Genomic DNA, 19954 nt, shown 5'->3' on the forward strand with positions numbered 1-19954 from the left:
AACATCACATACTTCTCGAGTTTGCAAAGAGAAGGGCTTGGATTTCTGCTGTAGCAGCAGTGGCTGCTGCAATACTTAAACCAGTGCTGGTCAGAGAGCTGCTGCAGCGCCTGAGCTGGAGGTCACTGCCCTGGGCATGTGGCGAAGGGAAAGGCTGGAAAGAATCAGTAATTCATGAAAAATGTACACATAAGGAGGAATTTCCTATTTCTTTGAATGATGGTAATTTAATTTAAAAGGAAATCCAGTGACAACCTCCTAGCCTTTTTGTAAATCTTTCTTTGTGGTGAAAAGGTGCTTAGCTGAAAATCAGCTGAATTCTTCTTACTCCGGTTTCTAATCTTGCCTTAGTTCCCAACCCAGCCTAAAGCTTGGGAAACTGAAATCAGCTCTGACAACATAAACAGACTGCTCAGGGCAGAGCAAACCCAAGAGATTAAGTTAAACTTGCCAGCTGAAGCAAGCTTCTGAGCTTTATCAAACATGCAAGCTGGAGGAAACTCCAGAGTAGATATGTGATCCTGCTAATATCTGAGCCCACTGAATCTTCCAGCTGCAAGGAGCTCCTCAGACCTGGGGAAGTCTCTTACCTCCTGAAGAGAAGGAGCAGCTTAGCTCCAGAGGCCAGCCTTGTAATTCCTTAGCCTTAGCCCTGGCAGCACCTCAGCAGCCCACCTTATCCAGCTGGCCCAGCCTTGAGGCTTGCAGGTAAGACACTTCATTCAGCATCAGCTTAAAAAATAGAAATGACAATCCCACAGGAAAAGCACCCAAGAAGGATAGTTGAACTGAAGGAAGAAAAGCAAGAGAGCCTCTAGCTCTCTTTTACTTTCCTTATTTTTTTCAGTCGTATTGAGGTCTTTTAATACAAAGGTGAATTTCATCCCCTTAATTCTCATGTAAAGCCAAGTCATCTTTCTCCATTCTCACCATGGTGAGCTAAGTTCTAACATTTGCAAATACTTTGATGAAACAATTATTTCTTCCTCGTTATTGGCATACAATCATAAAAGTTTGGGGCTTCTTCCACACGACCTAGCCACTGCTTGGCTTCTCTGGGCAGGTTAATAATGTAGCTTCATCCTTTCTATATTACTACGAAATCAGGGTAATGACTGCGAGCCCCAGATAACTATGTTAGGACTGTGCAAACGGGTGACCTGTATCCCAGAACGCATCATCAAAATAGATAAGACAGAGGATGTCCTAATGTTCCAGCTGTATAAAGAGGAACTGAGGTACGTGGAAATTTAAGAGATATTTCCACATAAGCAATGTGTATGCTAGAAGCAAAAATTCAGTTTGATCCTACCTAGAGGTTTGCTAGCTCATGGTTCTCTCTCTGACTAGCTTTTCTCTGTGAGAGTCAACTTCATGTCCCAAGTCTCCTCGTTATCGGTGCAGATCAACTAGGGGGACTAGAGGAGTTACCACCACAATTCACAGTTTCTTACTGTGAGTGCAGACCCAACGAGGCACAAGCCCCGAGCTGCAGCTAGCTGCCACGCTCCCTCTGTTTGTATAATCATCTGCATCACATCCTACAAATGAAAACCAGAGTGTCCTTCAGATACCAAAGTCATTAAAGAGTTGGTTACTACCATATGAAACCTTTCAGAAGCTGTGAGAATTTCCCTACAGATCCCAGCCTGGGGTTTGGGGTGCACCTCCCCCTGTAGTCCTCGCTTCTGAAGCATCCCTGTGCCAGAGAATGCCCTTTGCTTGAGTGAGGGGTGTCCAACTTAGCCTTTCAGTTTGAACTCGGCTCCCACTTCACAAATAATTTTTATTTTACTGGGATACCAGTGAAGCTGTAGCTCAGTAACTGACGTTAAGAGGAACTTTTAACACCTCAACAGCAAATGGAGGAGAGTGTTTCCCATTAGTGGCTGAGGAAGTAGTGCTGCTGTAACTTCAGCCTCGAAAGCTAATGAAGCTCAGATTGTGGCTGTGGCCTTTGATGTAGAGATGCCTGAGGTCACTGTAGCTTTCAGAGGTGCCAGTGCTATGCTATGTCACTGCGTTTGTCTGGGCAAGGGCCCAATAACTCTAATCCTGTAATCATGTTTCTGTAAGCAACAGCATTTATTGTGCAGATAGCGGCGGATAGCTGCAGCAGTAATTAAAACAAGGATATGCTGTAGAGAGGAGGTTAATCCAACCCTGTAAAATAGTTTCCAGTAGAGGTAGTTGCAGCCAATCATGTCAGTAAATAAGCAGCAAAATATTAGAATCATTTTAGGGAGAGAGCACGGGGATAAAAAATGCCTTGTTTGGCTGTGTAATCCATCTCCCTGCCAGTACCCTCATTCTCTTGGGGGCGTGATGTTAACACACTGGCGAAAGTCAGGAAGTTCAAAGCTGTGCCCTGACACTCCATCTTTGGCTCCCACTAATGCACGGATGGGGTAAAAGTACCCACCGATGAGTTTGGTATCGTTAACTGTGAATTTAATTCCTTCTCTTGGGTTATTTCATAGCCTCAGGCCACAAACTATGTATTTTATGTCTTCTAATGTAGGCTGTTTTCTCCCAGCTATACATGTATTATCAGAACACGCTCTAGTGTGGGGAAATACACATATACTTGTAAATATGGTTCATCCAGGAGACAGAGAACCTCCAACAAGCTGTTCTGCTGTACTAGTTAGCAGGTGGTTAGACATCGCTATTTTATTTTGCACAATCCCCCAACTCCATCATAGATAGATCTCTTCTTATGTACATATTTTAAAATCATTTATGTTGTATAAGCCCTAGATGTTAAAAACCCGTCGACAATTTTAGAAAGGATACATGAATGGAAGTACTTTGTACCCCGTTCCTACACAGATATCTCTACCTTTGGTGGGATTTCTGTGTGTGAAATGTCCACAGAACTGGTTGTGAAGAGTTAGTTCAATACACCAAGGAAGAATGAAAAAAGCTTCTTTAAAGAAAATCTGATGGTAAACTGCAGCCTTCATTTGCACCGCACACAAATGCATGCATGCACATATACATGTAGCCTGTATGTATATATACATATTATGTGTATATACATTTTTTATATATATATATATATGTATATATGTATATGTATATATATGTATGTATAAAATTTGCATTTCCTTTAGCTCAGTGCCTGGAAGTTCATTTGTGGGCATCCTGATTCTTGATATATTATTTGTAAACAGAGGGCCAGGGGACTGGAGTATTTCCTTCCCTTCAGTGGATGATGAGGCCTCAAGCTGTGAACTCAGATTGGGACCTCTAAGTATCCCGCTGCTACCTAACAGCTTGCTGAAAAATGACATAATTTGTGACATCAGCAATATGCTGCTTTAATAGGGGTTTGTAAAATGGTTTCCACCTTGTGTGTCAGGACAAAACCATCTATACTTACTCAACCCAAGACAGCCCCCTCCTGTATTCCTCACACAACCTCACATCCTTTGTACTTTTTAGGCATGTGTTGCTATAAAGTCCCAATATCCAAAGAGTGATAGGAAATCATTCAGAAATATCCATGTGAGAACTCCCACCCCATCAGTGCCAGCAAAGATGTCACTTTTCAGGAGAACAGTGGCTGCCAGCAGGAGGTTCAGCAATGCAGATTTTGATGCGGAGATTTAATTTCAAATACACAAAATACACAAATACACAAAATTCACAGTTTGTACACGGTCGAAAAAATGTTTACTACCACGTAGATGTTCAGGACACTGTTTTGGATGAAACAAATTTCAATTTGGACAATGCCTTGTAATTTCAATTGATGCCTCTAAAACATTTCACAGCTCTGTAAACAAGAGGTTTTATGCAATTCTAGTGGTAACAGCAGAGAACACAACAATTTGAAAATCACCCAAAATAATACCAAAAATATAGCTGACAGCCTCAAATAATAGAACAACTGCCTGAAATTGATTCGAATGCGAGAGTTTTAGTGATTTTTGCAAATGCTCCTTCCTATAATACAATGAAAAAAATAATTATCTGCTTCTTGGAAATGATATTGCATCTGGGGTAAATTTATTTTAAAATAGGATAAAAGTTAAAAAGAGAAAAAAAAATTGAAGGATAGAAACGTTGTCAGAACCTGAAGGGAAGTAGTAGGATTGTGCCTTGACATGAAGGAGTTGGTGCTCTGTATTCACCGCGGACAGATTAAGTTAAATCAGTACCTGTAGGGAAACACACCTTGGGAGTTGCACCTGCCCAGTCATAGCTCTGGCATCTACAAGAAATTCTGTTTGGAGGGAGGTTTGTCACACTCGTAGGGGAGGATCCTTAACACAGAGCTGCTTGTAAGTAGTAAAGGAAAGGATCTCAGGAGACAGACCTTCTCTGCAAGTGAATGCCTGGTCTATGAGGCAGAAGACCTGCCTGTTCATCCAGAAGACCTTGCCCTGGGTGACCACAGTCAGCTCCCTGAGGGAGGGAGGGAGGGAGGGAGGGAGGGAGGAAGGAAGGAAGGAAGGAAGGAAGGAAGGAAGGAAGGAAGGAAGGAAGGAAGGAAGGAAGGAAGGAAGGAAGGAAATGATTTCCAAACAGTCCATTGGTGTAGATATTTTGACAGGAGACTAAGGTGCTAAGGAGACAAAGTATAAGGGTAGGAAAGTCAGTTTCCTGTTCTTCCCTTGTTCATTTCCTAATGGTTCTCTTTCCTCCTCCCTTTTTTTTTTTTTTTGCGCTGCGTCTCTGTACATTCTATAGCATAAAACAAATTACTATGTTATTTAAAAAAATTACTAGAAAAGACGTCAGGGTTCACCTACTCCACTCTTCTCATGAAGACCCTGTGGCAGATGCTTACCTGGCCTGCTCTAAAGAAACCTCATCCATTTCCTTAGGGGCTTATCACATTGTGCGACCAGCCTTCAATTAGATTATCTTTTCTGTTTAACAAATAGTGAAGGTGTTCACACTTCCCTTTGCTGCAAATTAAACCGATTTATGCTTATCCTTCTGGCTATGGCTGCGTAGAATAAGCGATGACTCCATTGCAGAGTATGAGAGGACAGGCATGCATTTGTCCTTTCCATCCCCACCCCTCAGTCATTTCTCATCCATTCTCCACCAGTATTTCCCCACTCCTGGGGACTTCTCACTGTTAACGTTTGCTCTTCAGCTTGTGATCCATGCCTACTAGTAGACAGTTCTTTGTTCGGGTTGGTAACTGGATGCGTCAGAGGACAAGTAGTATAAGGGCTAGCTCTGGAGAAAAATCACCATATATGATCTTTTACTATGGTAAGAGATGGTTTATCAGATATTCTAGGGCCAAGTGGGAGGCATAGAGGGGGAGCTGCAAAGGTAGAACTCAGTCTGTTCTGTCAGCTCCCGCTCAGACGCCATCAGGAGCCTTGGGGATGTGAAGACGATCACATTGAATGCACAATACAGTCAGTGGGCTTCAGCCCCGTCTTTACATGTGTGATAACAGAAATGAAATACAGAGTAAAAGCACAGATCAATTTCTGCTTTTGCCTGGAACACTGACTTACAAGTAAATTTGGGTTTCTCATGAGTTCTGTCTGGTTTTATGCTTGTTGGCTGTGGCAGGAGGGAAAGCCATGGCTTCTATTTTCATACTTGGTTCTCACATGAAATAATGGAGGGGAAGAGGAGGAGGGGGGAAGATGCAGCTGCAAAAACAGTCAGTGAAACATAAAAATCCCTATTGTTTTGTTGTAGTTCTCAGTGCCCTTCAACTTCTGGGCACAGACAAGGCCTCCCCCTGCTCAAGTTCAATACGCAGGGGAGCCTTGGGGCTCAGAGTTCCCTCCCTACTTTCTCTAAGCCTCGCCATCAATTGTCCTTTTGTTCATGGAAAAAAATTTAGCCCAATGCATGCTAATTTATAGCCAGGGAAGCAATTAAAAAAAAAGTTTATTATCCTTCCCCCCCCCCTCAAAAGCAATGTTACAGCAGTGGGGCTTTTCGGTAAACTTGACACAAACTGTTGTCAGTAAGGGGAGAGAAAGGCCAGGAACCGAACACAGCTCTTTACATTTCCCCTCCACATGAAATGGGACAGCCTTCCAATTTTCTCTGTCTGCCTACACATGGGAATGTGCGTAGTTCATGAAAATCTAGGCACAAAGACGCACTCGGTTCCCTCGGCTCTGACAGCAAACTTGCACTGTACACATCGTCCTCAAGCACCCCATTAACAAATGCTGATTAAACACTAAAGAAAGAATTACATAACATAGCTACAGCAAGGAGATGTATTTACATTTATCACTGAACTTACGGTGAGGCTTTTAATGTAAATTTGGCACAACTTGAATAGTCAACAAAAACCTAGACGCTGATCAATCTGTATGGTCAATTCCCATCGCCCCCGTCTGCTTTCGCTCATCAAGTTAACTCAGTTTACCTTTGGATTTCATAATTTCTTGCAAAAAATCTTAGGACTGCACCAATAAGAGACCTTGCTGTTAGTACCGGACTGGCTTTTTCTTTCTGGAGGAACTGGATTTTTTCAAAAGTCGTTATAAGGAAAACAATAAATATCTCTACCTACTATATATTTTAAGCAGTCTCTGAGCAGAGCATCGTGATGTGGAGCTGGAAGTTCCTGAACAGTTTCAAATGAAGAGGTAGGCTTTTGTTTGTACCTCAGCAGTCACACAAGTGCTGAGGCACGGCACCGCTGTGGGGCAGGCAGGGATGGACATCTTTTGCCAGACAAGCTCCTTCTTGTGGGCAGAGGCCACAGCTTTTCCCTGTACTCCGACCAAGTACCACAGACCTGGGGGACCTTCTTTCAATACCCTTAAGTAAAACACAAACTTTAAGTACAATACTTAAAGGGTGAGGGGGCTGGAGAACAAGTCTTATGAGGAGCAGCTGAGAGAGCTGGGGTTGTTTAGCCTGGAGAAGAGGGGGCTGAGGGGAGACCTTATTGCTCTCTACAACTGTCTGAAAGGAGGTTGTGGAGAGGAGGGAGCTGGGCTCTTCTCCCAAGTGACAGGGGACAGGACAAGGGGGAATGGCCTGAAGCTCCGCCAGGGGAGGTTCAGGCTGGATATCAAAAAAAAATTCTTCACAGAAAGAGTCATCGGGCACTGGCAGAGGCTGCCCAGGGAGGTGGTCGAGTCACTTTCCCTGGAGGTGTTTAAGGAACGGGTTGATGAAGTGCTTGGGGACATGGTTTAAGGGAGTGTTAGGAATGGTTGGACTCGATCCAGTGGGTCCTTTCCAACCTAGTGATTCTATGATTCTATGAATACTTCACTGATGTTGAAGACAGAGGGAGTGATTGTTCTCTCACCTGTGCTCTCACACAGCGATGCCAGTGATGTAACTGGACAGCCCTCGCACATCTTCTTCCACCTGTTTCCCTTTCAGTTGCAAGTATTTAGTTCTGTATTATCCAACCTTGGACCTCTTGGTGACAAAAGGTGACAGCAAGGCTGTCAGTGGTGGTCAGATTTGCAGTGATACATGCACAATTGACTGCACCTAAGCTGCATTTTTACATAAGACCAGACATGTGACAATAACATCAAGCATTTCCAGTGGTATCCCATAGCACATCAGATCTGCACAAACACTGCTTTCTGTTAGGGACTAATGCAAAAGCAAGGCAAGAATGAAGTTAGGTATCGGGAAGCCTGGACCAGATCTTCCCAGCAACATGAATGTATGTCCTGTAAATTCTAACATGTCATACACAGGGACAAGGTTTTTACCTTCAATGTACTTCACTTCGGAAAATTCCTGACTGATGTGTGCGCTTGATATCACAACTTTAATAATGTTAGCAGCGCTAGCAGAAATAGGTATAAAATTACATGCATGAGACCTAAAGCTACATGGAGCCACAGTTTAAATTACAGAGATCCAAGAAGGTAGCATAGGCATTTAGCACTCCTCATTCTCACCAGGATGATCAGCTTCAAATGATGCCAGCAGGCAGCTACAACAGCTTCAGGAATCAGGCTTCCTGCATTTCTGAAGACATCGTCCTGGCCAGCACCTTATGGTACTGGCTGCTGTCAAGAGATGTGGGAGCTTCAGACTTAATTTGGGAAGAAATAACCCCAAACATAGTGAGGATATCTGATCTTTTTCCTGCTTGCTGTGTGGGCATATGCAGAACATTTCTGCTCTGCATCCCATTCCCTGCACCCCCAGATGTGGGGAGGAAAGCCCCTCTCCTGTGTCCAGTGAGGGACACCCACTGCTGGGGAGGTGAAGGGAGGCCTGGGTTGCACCAAGGGGACAAGAAGACCCAGTGGGGTGTTGTGAGGGAGAAGGAAGGGGTAAAGGAGGTGCAGGGCACGAGTTCATTTGCTGGCGGAGGGCACCGGTTCATTTGCTGTCCACTGGTGCCAGGCTGGTGTTTGTACGTTTCTTCAGGTGGAACTTCCCACAGGTGCCCTGGTCCTGGTTGAAGGGTTGCTGTGGGCATGAGGGTGGGCAGAGGAGAAGATTCTGGTGGGGATGTAAGGGATGCGATCAAGACACCCCTTCTCTCTTCCCCTTGGTGTTTGGGACTCTTGGCAGCAGGACTGTGTGGGGCTGTCCTCTCTCCCTCCCTCCCTTCCTCCCTCCCGGTCCCCGTAGCTGCAGCCCCGCAGTGCTGTGGGGCACTGGGGGTGTGTGTGTCCCCTCTCGCTACCGCAGGTTCCTCCGTGAGCCTTTCGACCCCTTGGGAACCCCCCTTTCCGTGACCCGCGCATCCCAAAAGGTCCCGCAGCCCTCCCCGAAGTCTCAGCTCCGTCGAGGGGCTGCGCGGCTCCCAAACCCGGGATACAGGGAAAAATAGAGCATCATCCGGTGCCCTCAAGGGCTTTTATTCCCTTCTGCCCCCTCGCTCTTCCCTTTTTGTCTTTAAAATAGTAGTGAAAGCCCAGCCCTGTCTCGGGGCTTTGCTCTGCACCTGATGGAGGTGAAGGTGGGAGAAGGGGGTCGGAGCAATGGGATGAACGAAATACAGAATTGCGTTTCAATTTGTTTTGTTTTGTTTTGTTTTGTTTTGTTCCCTCCCCGCGAAATCAGAAGTTACTTCCCGAGAAGCAGATACTCCGTTTAATTGGCTCGTAAAAAAACCCAAACAACAAAAAAAGAGTTTTCAAAGCCAAATTTCCACCAGATACATTTATTTTCCGTTGAGAACAGAATTAAAACAACACGCGCGAGTAGGTGCCATCAGAGCGAAGTCATCTTCTGCTGTTCGTCACTGGAGAGTGGGGTTAGAAAAGTCAGTAAAGGACCACTTGTGTTGTAAACGCAAACCCACGGATTTTCGCAGGAGTAAGCTCGGAGGAGGAGGGCTGAAGCAGCCCAAGAAACAAGAAAGGACCTTTAATAAGAGTTAAAATTCAGTGTCGGGTTACTCTCGATATTGTAGGGAACACGCAGTTGCTGGAAGGGGTTTGTGGTCGTGAAACGCATCCTTTGCTAAAATACCGTTTGATGCTTGTGTTGAAGAGGAAAACAAAACAATCTTTGCCTTTTAATCCCCGATTTCAAAACAAAACCAAAAGAAAAGAAAAGAAAAAAAAAAAGCCCCAACCACCACCGCTACCAACGAAAAAAATCCCTCTAAATTTCAAACTGCAGCTTTGAAAAGCTTTCCTGGCGATATTTGCTGCAAACCTCACAGACGGAGTGCCCCTGTGTTCCCGAGGTCTCCCTGCCCTCCCTTCCCCCGTTTCTGCTGTTTGGATGTTGGGTTCAGAAGCAAATGCCCTCCTAAATAATTGCTAGAATTTGGGGAAAAAAAAAAAAAAAAAGAGAGAGAGAGAGAGGGAGAAAAAAAAAAAAAGAAGAGAAAATGCGCACCAGCATTCAGGTGCTAACCTACTTATTTGAAAGTAATTTATTTTCCATTTTGCCCGTTTCTCCCCTTTAAAACAGAACGCTGAAAGAAAGAATAAGTGCTTTAACATTTCAATGTTGTGCTCTGGTAATTACTTTTCCACTTTTCCCCTAAGTTCCAATGTGAAAACCTCACAGGGGGGTCTTTGCTGTAGCAGGGCTACAGTTCCCAATCCCAAGCGCAAGATCTGCAATTACAAACCCATTCGATGCCCTCTCCTATCATTAATATGCACAAAATCCCGTCGCTAATCTTATAATCTGTTTTGTTTCATCAATTGCTTGCCTAGCACCAGGAGGGAAAGAAAAAAGAGAGAAAGAAAAAGAAAGAAAGAGGAGAAGAATAAAGCCGGAAAACACGGAAAGCTTCCTAAAGTAAACGAAAAAAACAAATAAATCGGATTTTATGTCTTAGAACGCAAAAATCGTTAAGATTGTTAAATGGAAGCAGGATTTTCCGCTTGAGGGGCGAAGTGTCAGGGAAATTTAAGGAGAAATCTGTGTATGTCCAGCGTCGGAAGGAAATGGGAGGATTTACACCGTTGTTTTCTCCTCGGACGGGTCACGAAATGAAGTGACTTAAGCAGCCGCCTGCTTTGCGCGTAAACACCGCAAGAAAGCTTATTATAATTATTATAATAATTATTATTTCTTGGTCTCAGTGGGGGAGCAGGCGGGGGGTGTGTGGGATGCAGGGCAGGGGGATGCGGCTTCGCCTCCCTCCGCGGCCGCGCATCTCCCGCGGGTTCGTCACACGTTGTCATGAAGACTTCAGCAAAACAATGAAGACATTATTATTATTACTATTATTATTATTATTTTAAAATCCTCTTCTCCCCGCGCGGTATGGAGGGAATAAAACAACCTACGCCACACGGGTCCTATTGAGATTAATGAAAAAATTATGCAAAAAAAAGCAAAAAAAAAAAAAAAAAACCCACCCCAACCTCCCACTCCAGCCCTTCTATCCCATAAATCTCATTTTCCCTTCCCTGCGCCAGGCCTTGCCGCCGTCGTGCCTTGAGCCCGGTGATTTATTATGGCAATCTGCGGGGATAACTACACATGTGCCCAGCGCCGGCGCGTCCCAGCTCATCTTCTAAGTAATTGTTTCTCATTAGTTCTGATAATGTTTTAATAGCCTTACCCATAATTTAGTCAGCCAAGAATTAATAACGGAGGGTGCCCTGAAACCCGTGGAGGGGAAAGGGGGGGATGTTGGTGTTGGGGAGGCGGGTTTGAGCTACAAGGCACAATATTAACAGGTAGTCTTTAATTAATCAGATTAGCCTGGAGGTCCTCGCGCTGTAAGGGATCACCCGGAGCCCTCCGACGGGACCCGGGATGGGCTGGGAGGGGTGGAGGGTGGGATGCATCCCAAAACTCCGCCGAGGGGAGGCTCTGGTCCCCTCCCCTTCCCGTCCCCTTGGGGCCGCCCCAGCATCCCCCGTCCCTCTTCCCCATCGCTCCCGGGGGGCAGGGTAGCATCCCCCATCTCTCTTTCCCACCGCTCCCAGGGATTAGGGTGGCATCTCCCACCTCTCTTCCCTACCGCTCCCGGGGGGGTAAGAGTAGCACTCCCCATCTCTCTTCCCCACTGCTCCTGAGGGGCAAGGGTGGTATCCTCTGGCTCTCTTCCCCACCGCTCCCAGGGATTAGGGGTGGCATCTCCAGTCTCTCTTCCCCACTGCTCCTGGGGGGCGAGTGTGGCATCCCCCCTCTCTCTTCCCACCGCTCCTGGGGATTAGGGGTCGCATCCCCTATCTCTCTTCCCACCGCTCCCGGAGATTAGGATGGCATCCTCTGTCTCTCCTCCCCACCACTCCCAGGGAGCACGGTTAGCACACCTCCATCTCTCTTCCCACTGCTCCCAGGAATTAGGGGTGGCACCCCCCATCTCTCTCTTCCCAACTGCTTCTGGAGGGCACGGGTAGCATCCCCCATCTCTCTTCCCACCGCTCCCCGGGATTAGGGGTGGCGTCCCATGTCTGTCTTCTCACTGTTCCCAGGGATTAGGGGTGGCATCTCCCATCTCTCTTCCCCACCACTCCTGAGGGGCACGAGTGGCACGAGTCTTTCCATCTCTCTTGGAGGATGGGGGGGCATCCAGCCCCCGTTCCATTCCCCAAGTCGTGCGCAGTTGAGTCCCCTCATCTCCCAGGGGGTTAGGGGATGGCATCTCCTGTCTCGCTTCCCCTCCACTCCCGGGGTATGGGGTTGTGGTGAGTCTCCCATTCCGCTGCTTCCCGGGATGTGTTCCTGCCATTCCCCCCCCCACCCCTTTCCCCATTGCTTCCCCACGAGTTGGTCGGTGTTTTTATTTCCCCCCCCCCCCTTCCCTTCCTCTCCCCTTAATTAAACCGAAAATAACCCAAAATGTTTAAAATCGCTGCTCGGAGACGGAGGGGAAACATGCTAAGCGAGCAGATGGGAGGAATAAGCCACTGTGACTCCATACGTAAAATGGCCATGGAGGCGGTGAAAAATGAAACTAAAAAACAACTGTTTTCTATTTACAAATTTAAATAAACAGAACAGCCTTCCCCGCGGTGTTTGTCTAAGTGCAGCAGCATTGCTGCTGTGTAGGTCATGAAAAGGTTGGTGCATAGTTTAAAACTTCCCATTCTGTTAATTTCTTAAAGAACAGTCGTTCATAGTCTGAGCACAAAAGCTCATGATTTAATGAGGAACAGAAACAAAATCTCTGATTGTTGGTGTTTCAAACTTCATTGGAGTCCTCTGGCAACCACAAGTTGATCCTCTGCAGCTTCAATACCCTTTAGCCCTCCATATAAGAGTACATGCTGAATAGAGGACAATGCCCGGTTGTTATGTTTATTTACCCTTACTACAAGCTGGGTTAACCTCTTCAAAACAGCTTTACTAAGCCCGTTAACCACACGGCCCACATGACCTGTAGCCGTATCCCTAATGTGATGTAAATCTGACTCTGAGACCATATGCACAAGTTCTGCTGCATTGTGTCTCCGAAAACTACAAGTTTATTGCCGTCCAACCCTTCCCGGGCTGGACGCTTCCAGGAGGAAACATTCTGAATAGCGACTGCTTAAAAAAAGAGAAGAAAGTCAAGAGTCCTGCCTTGTCAGAGCAATATTTTTATTGGCTGATGCACATTTACAGAATTGTGTGTGTGTGGAGATGCGAAGCCTGCGGAGGGTAATGATTTTCATCACAATAATTTCAGCTGGTGCGTAATTATTCGAGGCTTTGCCCCTTCCGATAGGAGTTCTGCACCGGAGCGGGAAGATCTGTAGATAGACTGAAGTGATTGACCTGGTTTTCATGTGCTCTTTCAACAGAGCTCACGTTTTGCCTTTCTCCTTCAGTGAAGTCATAATCCCGTATTTGTAGTAATTATCGTGATGTCACGCAGTCGAGTGATGCAACTTTATGGCAGGTTCTGGGTAGTACTGTGAGGAGCAAGCAGTGATTAAAGTCGGGAATAGTTTTAGTGATTAGCAATGCTGGCAAGCAAATTATGACAGATCTGCAAAATGGAAATGAATTTCCGCTTAAGCTTGACATCTTTAATTTTTTTCTCCCAAGTATTATAGTCATCTTCTAAAACAGCTACTGGGGCCCCATGGCGAGAGCTTCATTTACCAGCTCATTTTTCCTTGATGGCTGTGGCAAGCGTAACAATGTTCTGTGCCTGCTTCAGTAATGGCATGTCGATCATGCTTCCGTGGAAAGTAAACGCTCCCTGGAAAAGAGAGAATATGAACTTCCTGAGAGGACCTCTGGAAATCACAGTTTCCTTTTCTTTTTCTTGAAAAACACATCTGTTTGGCAAGATGCATTAGCTCCCACAGGAATCCTGAATGGGTTTTAGGAGACAAATTAGCCCAGATAGGGAAAATGCAGTTAAAGGAATAGAGCGGGTGCTGAGTGCTCCTAAGAGGAGGGAAAAAGAGAAAGAAAAGGGAAGCCTAGGGTGCAGCCTGCCTGTTTCGGCCCCTCTAGTTGGCAAACATTGAGGGCCAAGAGCATTGAGCCCGTGCATGCCAGCTGGGATGGCTGGCGGATACCATGCCTGGGAGACAGCTCTGCTCCCCACGTCCAGCATCACCCTCCAAAGCCAGGGCTGTGCCACAGGGCCAGTGCAAAACTGCCTTTGCAGGTGGAGGGCGAAGGCAGAAGCGTTACCTTCATAAGGAAACAGCAACAAGCGACTGGGAGGTCGGAAGGGAAGTTTCCCTGACTTGGGGTGTGTGTTGAGGCTGTGCAGCTGCACCTCTCCATCAGGTTTCCACTGTTAAAGACAGGCTGGGCCTGTGCTTAGAGACAGGGGCTGGGATGAACGCTGAGAAAAACAAGTGGCTGGCATGATAATATTGCCCAAATCTGCCCTGGAGCCAAGGTAAAGCCCACCTGAGCACGCCCCATAGGGAATTTCCCTGAGCAGAGACAGAACAGTGTGCCCCAGCAGCGTTGAACCGAGAGCCAGGGTAGGTTTCAGCAGTCTCTTTGTATTTCTAGGGCTTTTGCTCTGACAAGTTTAAAATAATTAACTATGAATCGTAGTTACATCTTAAACAGAAGACACATGTTTTAAATAGAGGCGAACCTGACTTGTTTCTTGGGATGCTTCAATCCACACGTGTGTTTCTGAGGTAGGATTTTGAAGATAAACCACTCTGCATCAAGACATGCAATAGTTCAACAGACAAAAAAATCTTATTTGTAATTCTGTCAGTACTTTGATGCATTATTGAGAAAAACCCCAACCAAATACAAAGATGCAATCCCTTCCCCGAAGAATTCAGAAATGAAGACTTGGCCCCAGCGTTGCGTAGGCTGTCTCTGTAAAGTGGTGATCACCCTTTTAATGTCCTGCTGCAATCGATACAGGATCACAGGCTGGGCTTAGCTGGGCAGGGCGTGAGACTAGTCAAGAACAGGGTAACAGCGATAGCGGCATGTGCGGCTGTGCACGCGCAGGGAGAGAAATGCAGAGGAGAACAAACCGTTTATTGTTTTCTGGGTTTCATTTAAGGGCTGATAATCATCAAATAGAGGACTCTTATAAGTAAAGTGAAAATAGAACCCTTTTACAAAAATATTTAGGAAGTGTGTTGCTCCATCTCTAGCTTGACTGAAGTAGCATTCAACACTAAATCACGTTCTAGAACAGCTAAGACAAAAATCCACCTTAAACAGTCATCTCATACAAATCAATACTGCTGCGTGTGAGAACAGGCTGTATTAAAACCATTAAAAACCCAATAGTTAAAGCTAATATTTTATTCAAAGTAGGATTTTGTACTATAGCTTGCAGTATTTTAGGTGATTTTGGAGAATAATGACAAAAACTCAACTGTAGGCGCTTCAAATTGAATTTGTTGTTTACAGAGCAAATGATCAACACTACCCCATCGTCATTATTATTATTGTTACTATATTATTATTAATAAATAATAAAAATAACCCATTTAATCTTAGCTACGTCTCAGCCATTTTAGCTCATACTTTTAAATCTTTAGAAAAAATGCAATCTCAAACTATTCCATTTATTAATTGTGAAAATAAGCCAGGAACTAAGTAAACATTTTACGACAGGACTTCTTTAGAATAATTCATGCCTACGCAGTGATCTAAAACTACGGGATAGTGCAAGATATGCTTCTTTTTTTCACTCTAAACCCCCTGATGTTTTAATTGTGCCTACTTTTCCATTCAGTCCAATAACAGATATTGCTTAGAAGAGATATTTGCATGTGGAATGACAGTGACAAGATACGTTAAGGTCTGGAATCATCCTTCTTAGTCCTGTGAAATGGCTGACTTAGGAGCACAGTTATCTTAAGTAACTACCATAGTTTGCAAATGGGCACCTAGCAATGGCAGTTCTGATCTCTGCTCCAAATCAAGATCAGGAGGGTCTCACCCCTTCCACTGACTGCACACAGGGTGCTCTGATGTTGGGTACCTCTGCAGGTGCCTAAGTTGGAGCATGATCAGTCTGGATTAGGACATCTTTTTGAGAAAGCAGGAGTTAATTAAACAGCATGCCTGTCCTCTCTTCATTAAAATAACATGTTTAGAAAGGAAACTAGGATAATGCACCATGTGTAGACACACAAACACTGAAACACTTGAGATCTGCTGTATGTACTCTTCTTGTCAGTGTGCAGCTGTAGTTTGGGTTGCTAGGAATTTGAATTCTTGAAGGAAAAAAATGTTTTTTTTTTCCTAACAGCAAAGAGTAACATGAAGAAGTTGGCCTCTCTGCCTGTTCATTCTGAGGCTTATTTTCTCCCTGCTAATTTGCAGCGTTGAGCTAACGTCCAGAAAAAGAAACCTATTTTAATGCCATTGAATATACTCTATTCACTGCCTCTCTTTCCACCCACAGGTTTCAACAGATAGGAAATACCAGTAATTATAGCTTTGTACCCATGCTCTCTTTTCCAGTGCTGCTAGATGAAATTTGCCTTTAGCACTCTTTTGATTTTCTCTCGCATGAATATAAAGAAAACAAGACTTTCTATAAACACCATTTGCTTTGATAGCATTAATCTGGGCATTAATTTAGTCATAGATCTAAATTTTCTTTTTGACTAATTTTCTCAATAATCTCAGCCTGTACTTAGACTTCCAGTAGTTCAATGGTTGGACCAAAGGTCTGTTCTTAAGGAAGCTTGCAGCGTGAATGAAAGCGACAGTGGGTGCATGGTGCAAGGCTGGGGTTTGCATCCACTGCATTCGGTGGTTGTGGTTCTCACTTGCTGTGTAACCATACAAATCATTCAGCAGGAGCCTTTTCAGAATGCTGTAAAAGGACCCTGCCATCAGGCAAGTCAAACGTGTCAGACTTACCCTGGGAAGAGACAGGCCCTCCTGGTAAAGGCTGATGGAGGAATGGGTACAGCCTTTGTGTACTGGGGGAAGGTATCTCAGGTGGGATGAGAAGTGGGGGAATGGAGGACAACTGCAGCATCCACTGGACAGCAAGCTGGAAGTGCAGCCCTTCTAAAGAATGGGTGGCCATAGGCACTAACCCAGCTTTTAGCAACGCAGCACATATCCTGCAGCACTTATTTAGTGTCATCCTTCATGCAGCAACACAGCGAACGTGCTAAGGGTGAAGTCCTATGAGAAACAGGGTAACTTTGGCACTCAGCAGCCTGTAGAGTATGGGAGCTGTAAAAGTGCTTTGGCTGGCTTACACTGTACAGCTGGGAAGGCAGCACAACACAGCAGAGGGAGTTGCATTTGAAAAACCTTTGGCTTCCCTCAGCCTCATCGCTGCATATTCCTCTGTCAGAGCTGACTATCAGGGAGAACGCAAGAAAGAAATGTGAACAGGCATATTTTCCATTGGGGCCTTAATGCAAACTAGCTAAGAATCCTTCCCAGTTGATGGGCAAGTGAGGAAAGACTCAAAGGTGTTTCCTCCTGGGTAGGTCTATGAGAGGAAGAGCAAGAAGAAGGTGGCAGATTGATCAAGCTCCTCTTCTCTCCTCCTGGTCATTGGAGATGCCCATCAAGTCATCATTTCCCCATCTCCGTATCTTGTATCAGATCACCTTGCTCAGGCTGAACAATGCAGGACCAGTACTGTGCAAGTTGCTGTGTCCCCCAGGACCCATGTAGTATTTGAATGCAATAAAGTCACAATGACATTTAATGCTGTGTTAAAATAGTAGTAACTTCTTTAAAAAAGTAACAGCTATTTATGCAAGATGCAGGCCATGCTGAGTAAGGCCTTAACAACTCTACTTTGAATTTCAATATGTCCTAAAGTGCTTTGAGAATGGAATGGAGAAGGTTTTTGGCAAGTATAGAAAACAGCTGGAAGGGAATTAAAAATATATAAAGCTGCTAGGTTTTGTTTCAGATGGAAACAGTTAAAAATGATAGTCTGGGAAAAGAAAGAATTGAGCATGGTCAGCCCCAAGTGATACAAAGATCCAGCCTACAGACAAGGGAAGCAATAAGGCAGAGTTGACAGAGAACAGTCATTTTCACAGGTCAGGAGCTGAAGATACAGGCTTATGAAAAAGGGGAACAAATCAAGTTATGCGTTAGGAATATCTAATGGAATAAGTTTCCAGGTGGCTGTGGAGACACCAAAGAGATGCAGAACCAAACCTTGTAACACATCAGTTTGGCAGAACTTACACTTGTACCTTAAAATCCTTCTTTTGGATAAATGCAGCCACTACCAAATCCAACTCGGGTCTAACAAAGTTCAACATATAATTAAAGGCTGTTCTTTGGCAGCTTAGGAGACAACTCTGACCATGTGTTGCCATGGATCTGGGCAACTCTGCCATGTGTTGCTGAAGGAGTTTCAGTGTTGGTCTGTTATTTGCCACAGCCAGAAGATGAACACATTAATGCAGTGGTTCACGGAACACAAAGACCTCCTCTTTTTGTGTGTGTGTATGTGTAGCAGCATCCAGGAACATTTGCTCTATGAAACTTCTGGGGGAAGTTAAGAGCTTGGTAAATCTATACAACTATTTCACAAAAAGAGTATATATTTTATTTTTTTTTATGGCAAGAAGCATCTTCCTTTACCAGAAGGTAAAGGGACCAGATTCAGAGTCAATTTCTATATCATCTGGGGATCAATATGTTCTGGGGGAACTAGGAAGAGGGAAGAAATGATACAGCCAACTCTCTTGCTAGCATATATCACAGGTGGTAGAATTGTGTTGACTTTGACTACAATAGGAGATAGACAGGATCACAAGTGATGTACTCTCATGTTTCTCCACAAGATCAAGTAAACTTTCAAAACTGTTCATCTCTCCTGAAACCTTTTTATGTAATATGCAATATTATGTGGGGTTATATTTCCACCATCTAATGTTTGCTTACGGGTTAACAAGAGGAACGAGCTGGCTAAAACTGCCATGCCAGAGAACATTTAAGATGCTTCATAGTTATTTGACACTCTTCTCTCTGAGCTGTGCTATAAAGCACATGAGTTAATTAAAGTAAAATAATAATTGTTCTGGGACATGTGGGACATTGATCAGACGAGCTAGTCCCCCTTGGTTGACAAGAGGGAAGAATTAGAGGCACTCGTGTACCTGGGAATGCTTGTGGCTATTTTCCTCAGTGCTTGCTGTGTCTGTGGCTATCAGGGCCTCTGTCCACATCCATTCTACAACAAACTCACTAAGAAGGTTGCAGATCCTTGGTTCTTAGGCCACTGGAAACTATTAATCACCTGCATTGGTACTGAAAGTGAGGACTGGCTTTCCTAAGGCACAGTGAGTTTGTGAATTTTGAAGTACTAAAGCCCCTTAAGTTCCAAAAAGTCTACCAGTTCCTGATCGATTGCAGATGAGATGCCACATATGAATACTGGTTGTAAGAACTCTACAATCTGTATTGGGAAACACTGCTGATTTACTAATTACCTTGACCACTGGCAAGCCTTTGCCAATAAACCTTTGATTTGATGCCCTGTTCTAATACATCTCATCATACATGTAGACAACAACTTTAACTACAACGTGACAGTGGCCAGGCCTTTCTTAAATATATTTCTAAATACTGCATTAAACCTGTGGCTTGTCTTTAGTAGAAGAAAAATCAATTGTCTTGCATCACATGAAAGATTCTAGTCAATAGCACTATATTTATTTGCATGTGTGTGTCAATGTATGGGTTGCCCTGGACCACTACGTAGAGACAGCCAACTTTTTCCAAGACAGCTTACTTTGGGAATCTAGTCAGGCAATTTAGGTGGCAGGCTGGAAGTGCTAGGGAACCCATTCTGTAGGTAGGCTTTGGCATGTGAGGGACTCTGAAAACCCAGGTCAGTGGAAGAAAAGGAAAAGCAAGCCAAGATTATGTTCCATGAAATTGCAAGACGAACAAGAAAGCACTTGCTGCCGAATTTTGAATTAAGTATAGGCCTAAGTTATACCTAATGCTTATGGAATTGCAAAATAAGATCTCTGTCACCAGTCAGGGAATGGTGGCCCAGAAGACAAGCAAACTCATGAGTGGAGAGAGGTCCTTTGATGGGACTCCGCTATCACAGGGTTGGAAATACTGCCCTGCTGCTGCTGGTTTCTTTTCCTCTGGTTACTTTTCTTAGTGGATTTAGCTAGCAATACTTTTGCTTGCAGACCACATCCCTGCAATGGGT

At 44.7% G+C, this 19954-nt stretch overlaps 1 protein-coding gene across 1 annotated transcript in view; it reads right to left on the minus strand.

Moving 5' to 3' along the window:
• Positions 1-12906: 12906 nt before the first annotated feature.
• CLYBL (citramalyl-CoA lyase) overlaps positions 12907-19954 on the minus strand; it is a 178721-nt gene continuing 171673 nt past the window's right edge. Inside the window, exon 8 of the mRNA XM_054088010.1 lies at positions 12907-13543. Coding sequence (XP_053943985.1) covers positions 13448-13543 — 96 coding nt within the window. The 3' untranslated portion in view covers positions 12907-13447. The remainder of the gene's footprint in view (positions 13544-19954) is intronic.

The sequence above is a fragment of the Cuculus canorus genome, chromosome 1 (genome assembly GCF_017976375.1).
Source record: "Cuculus canorus isolate bCucCan1 chromosome 1, bCucCan1.pri, whole genome shotgun sequence".
Lineage (NCBI taxonomy): Eukaryota > Metazoa > Chordata > Aves > Cuculiformes > Cuculidae > Cuculus > Cuculus canorus.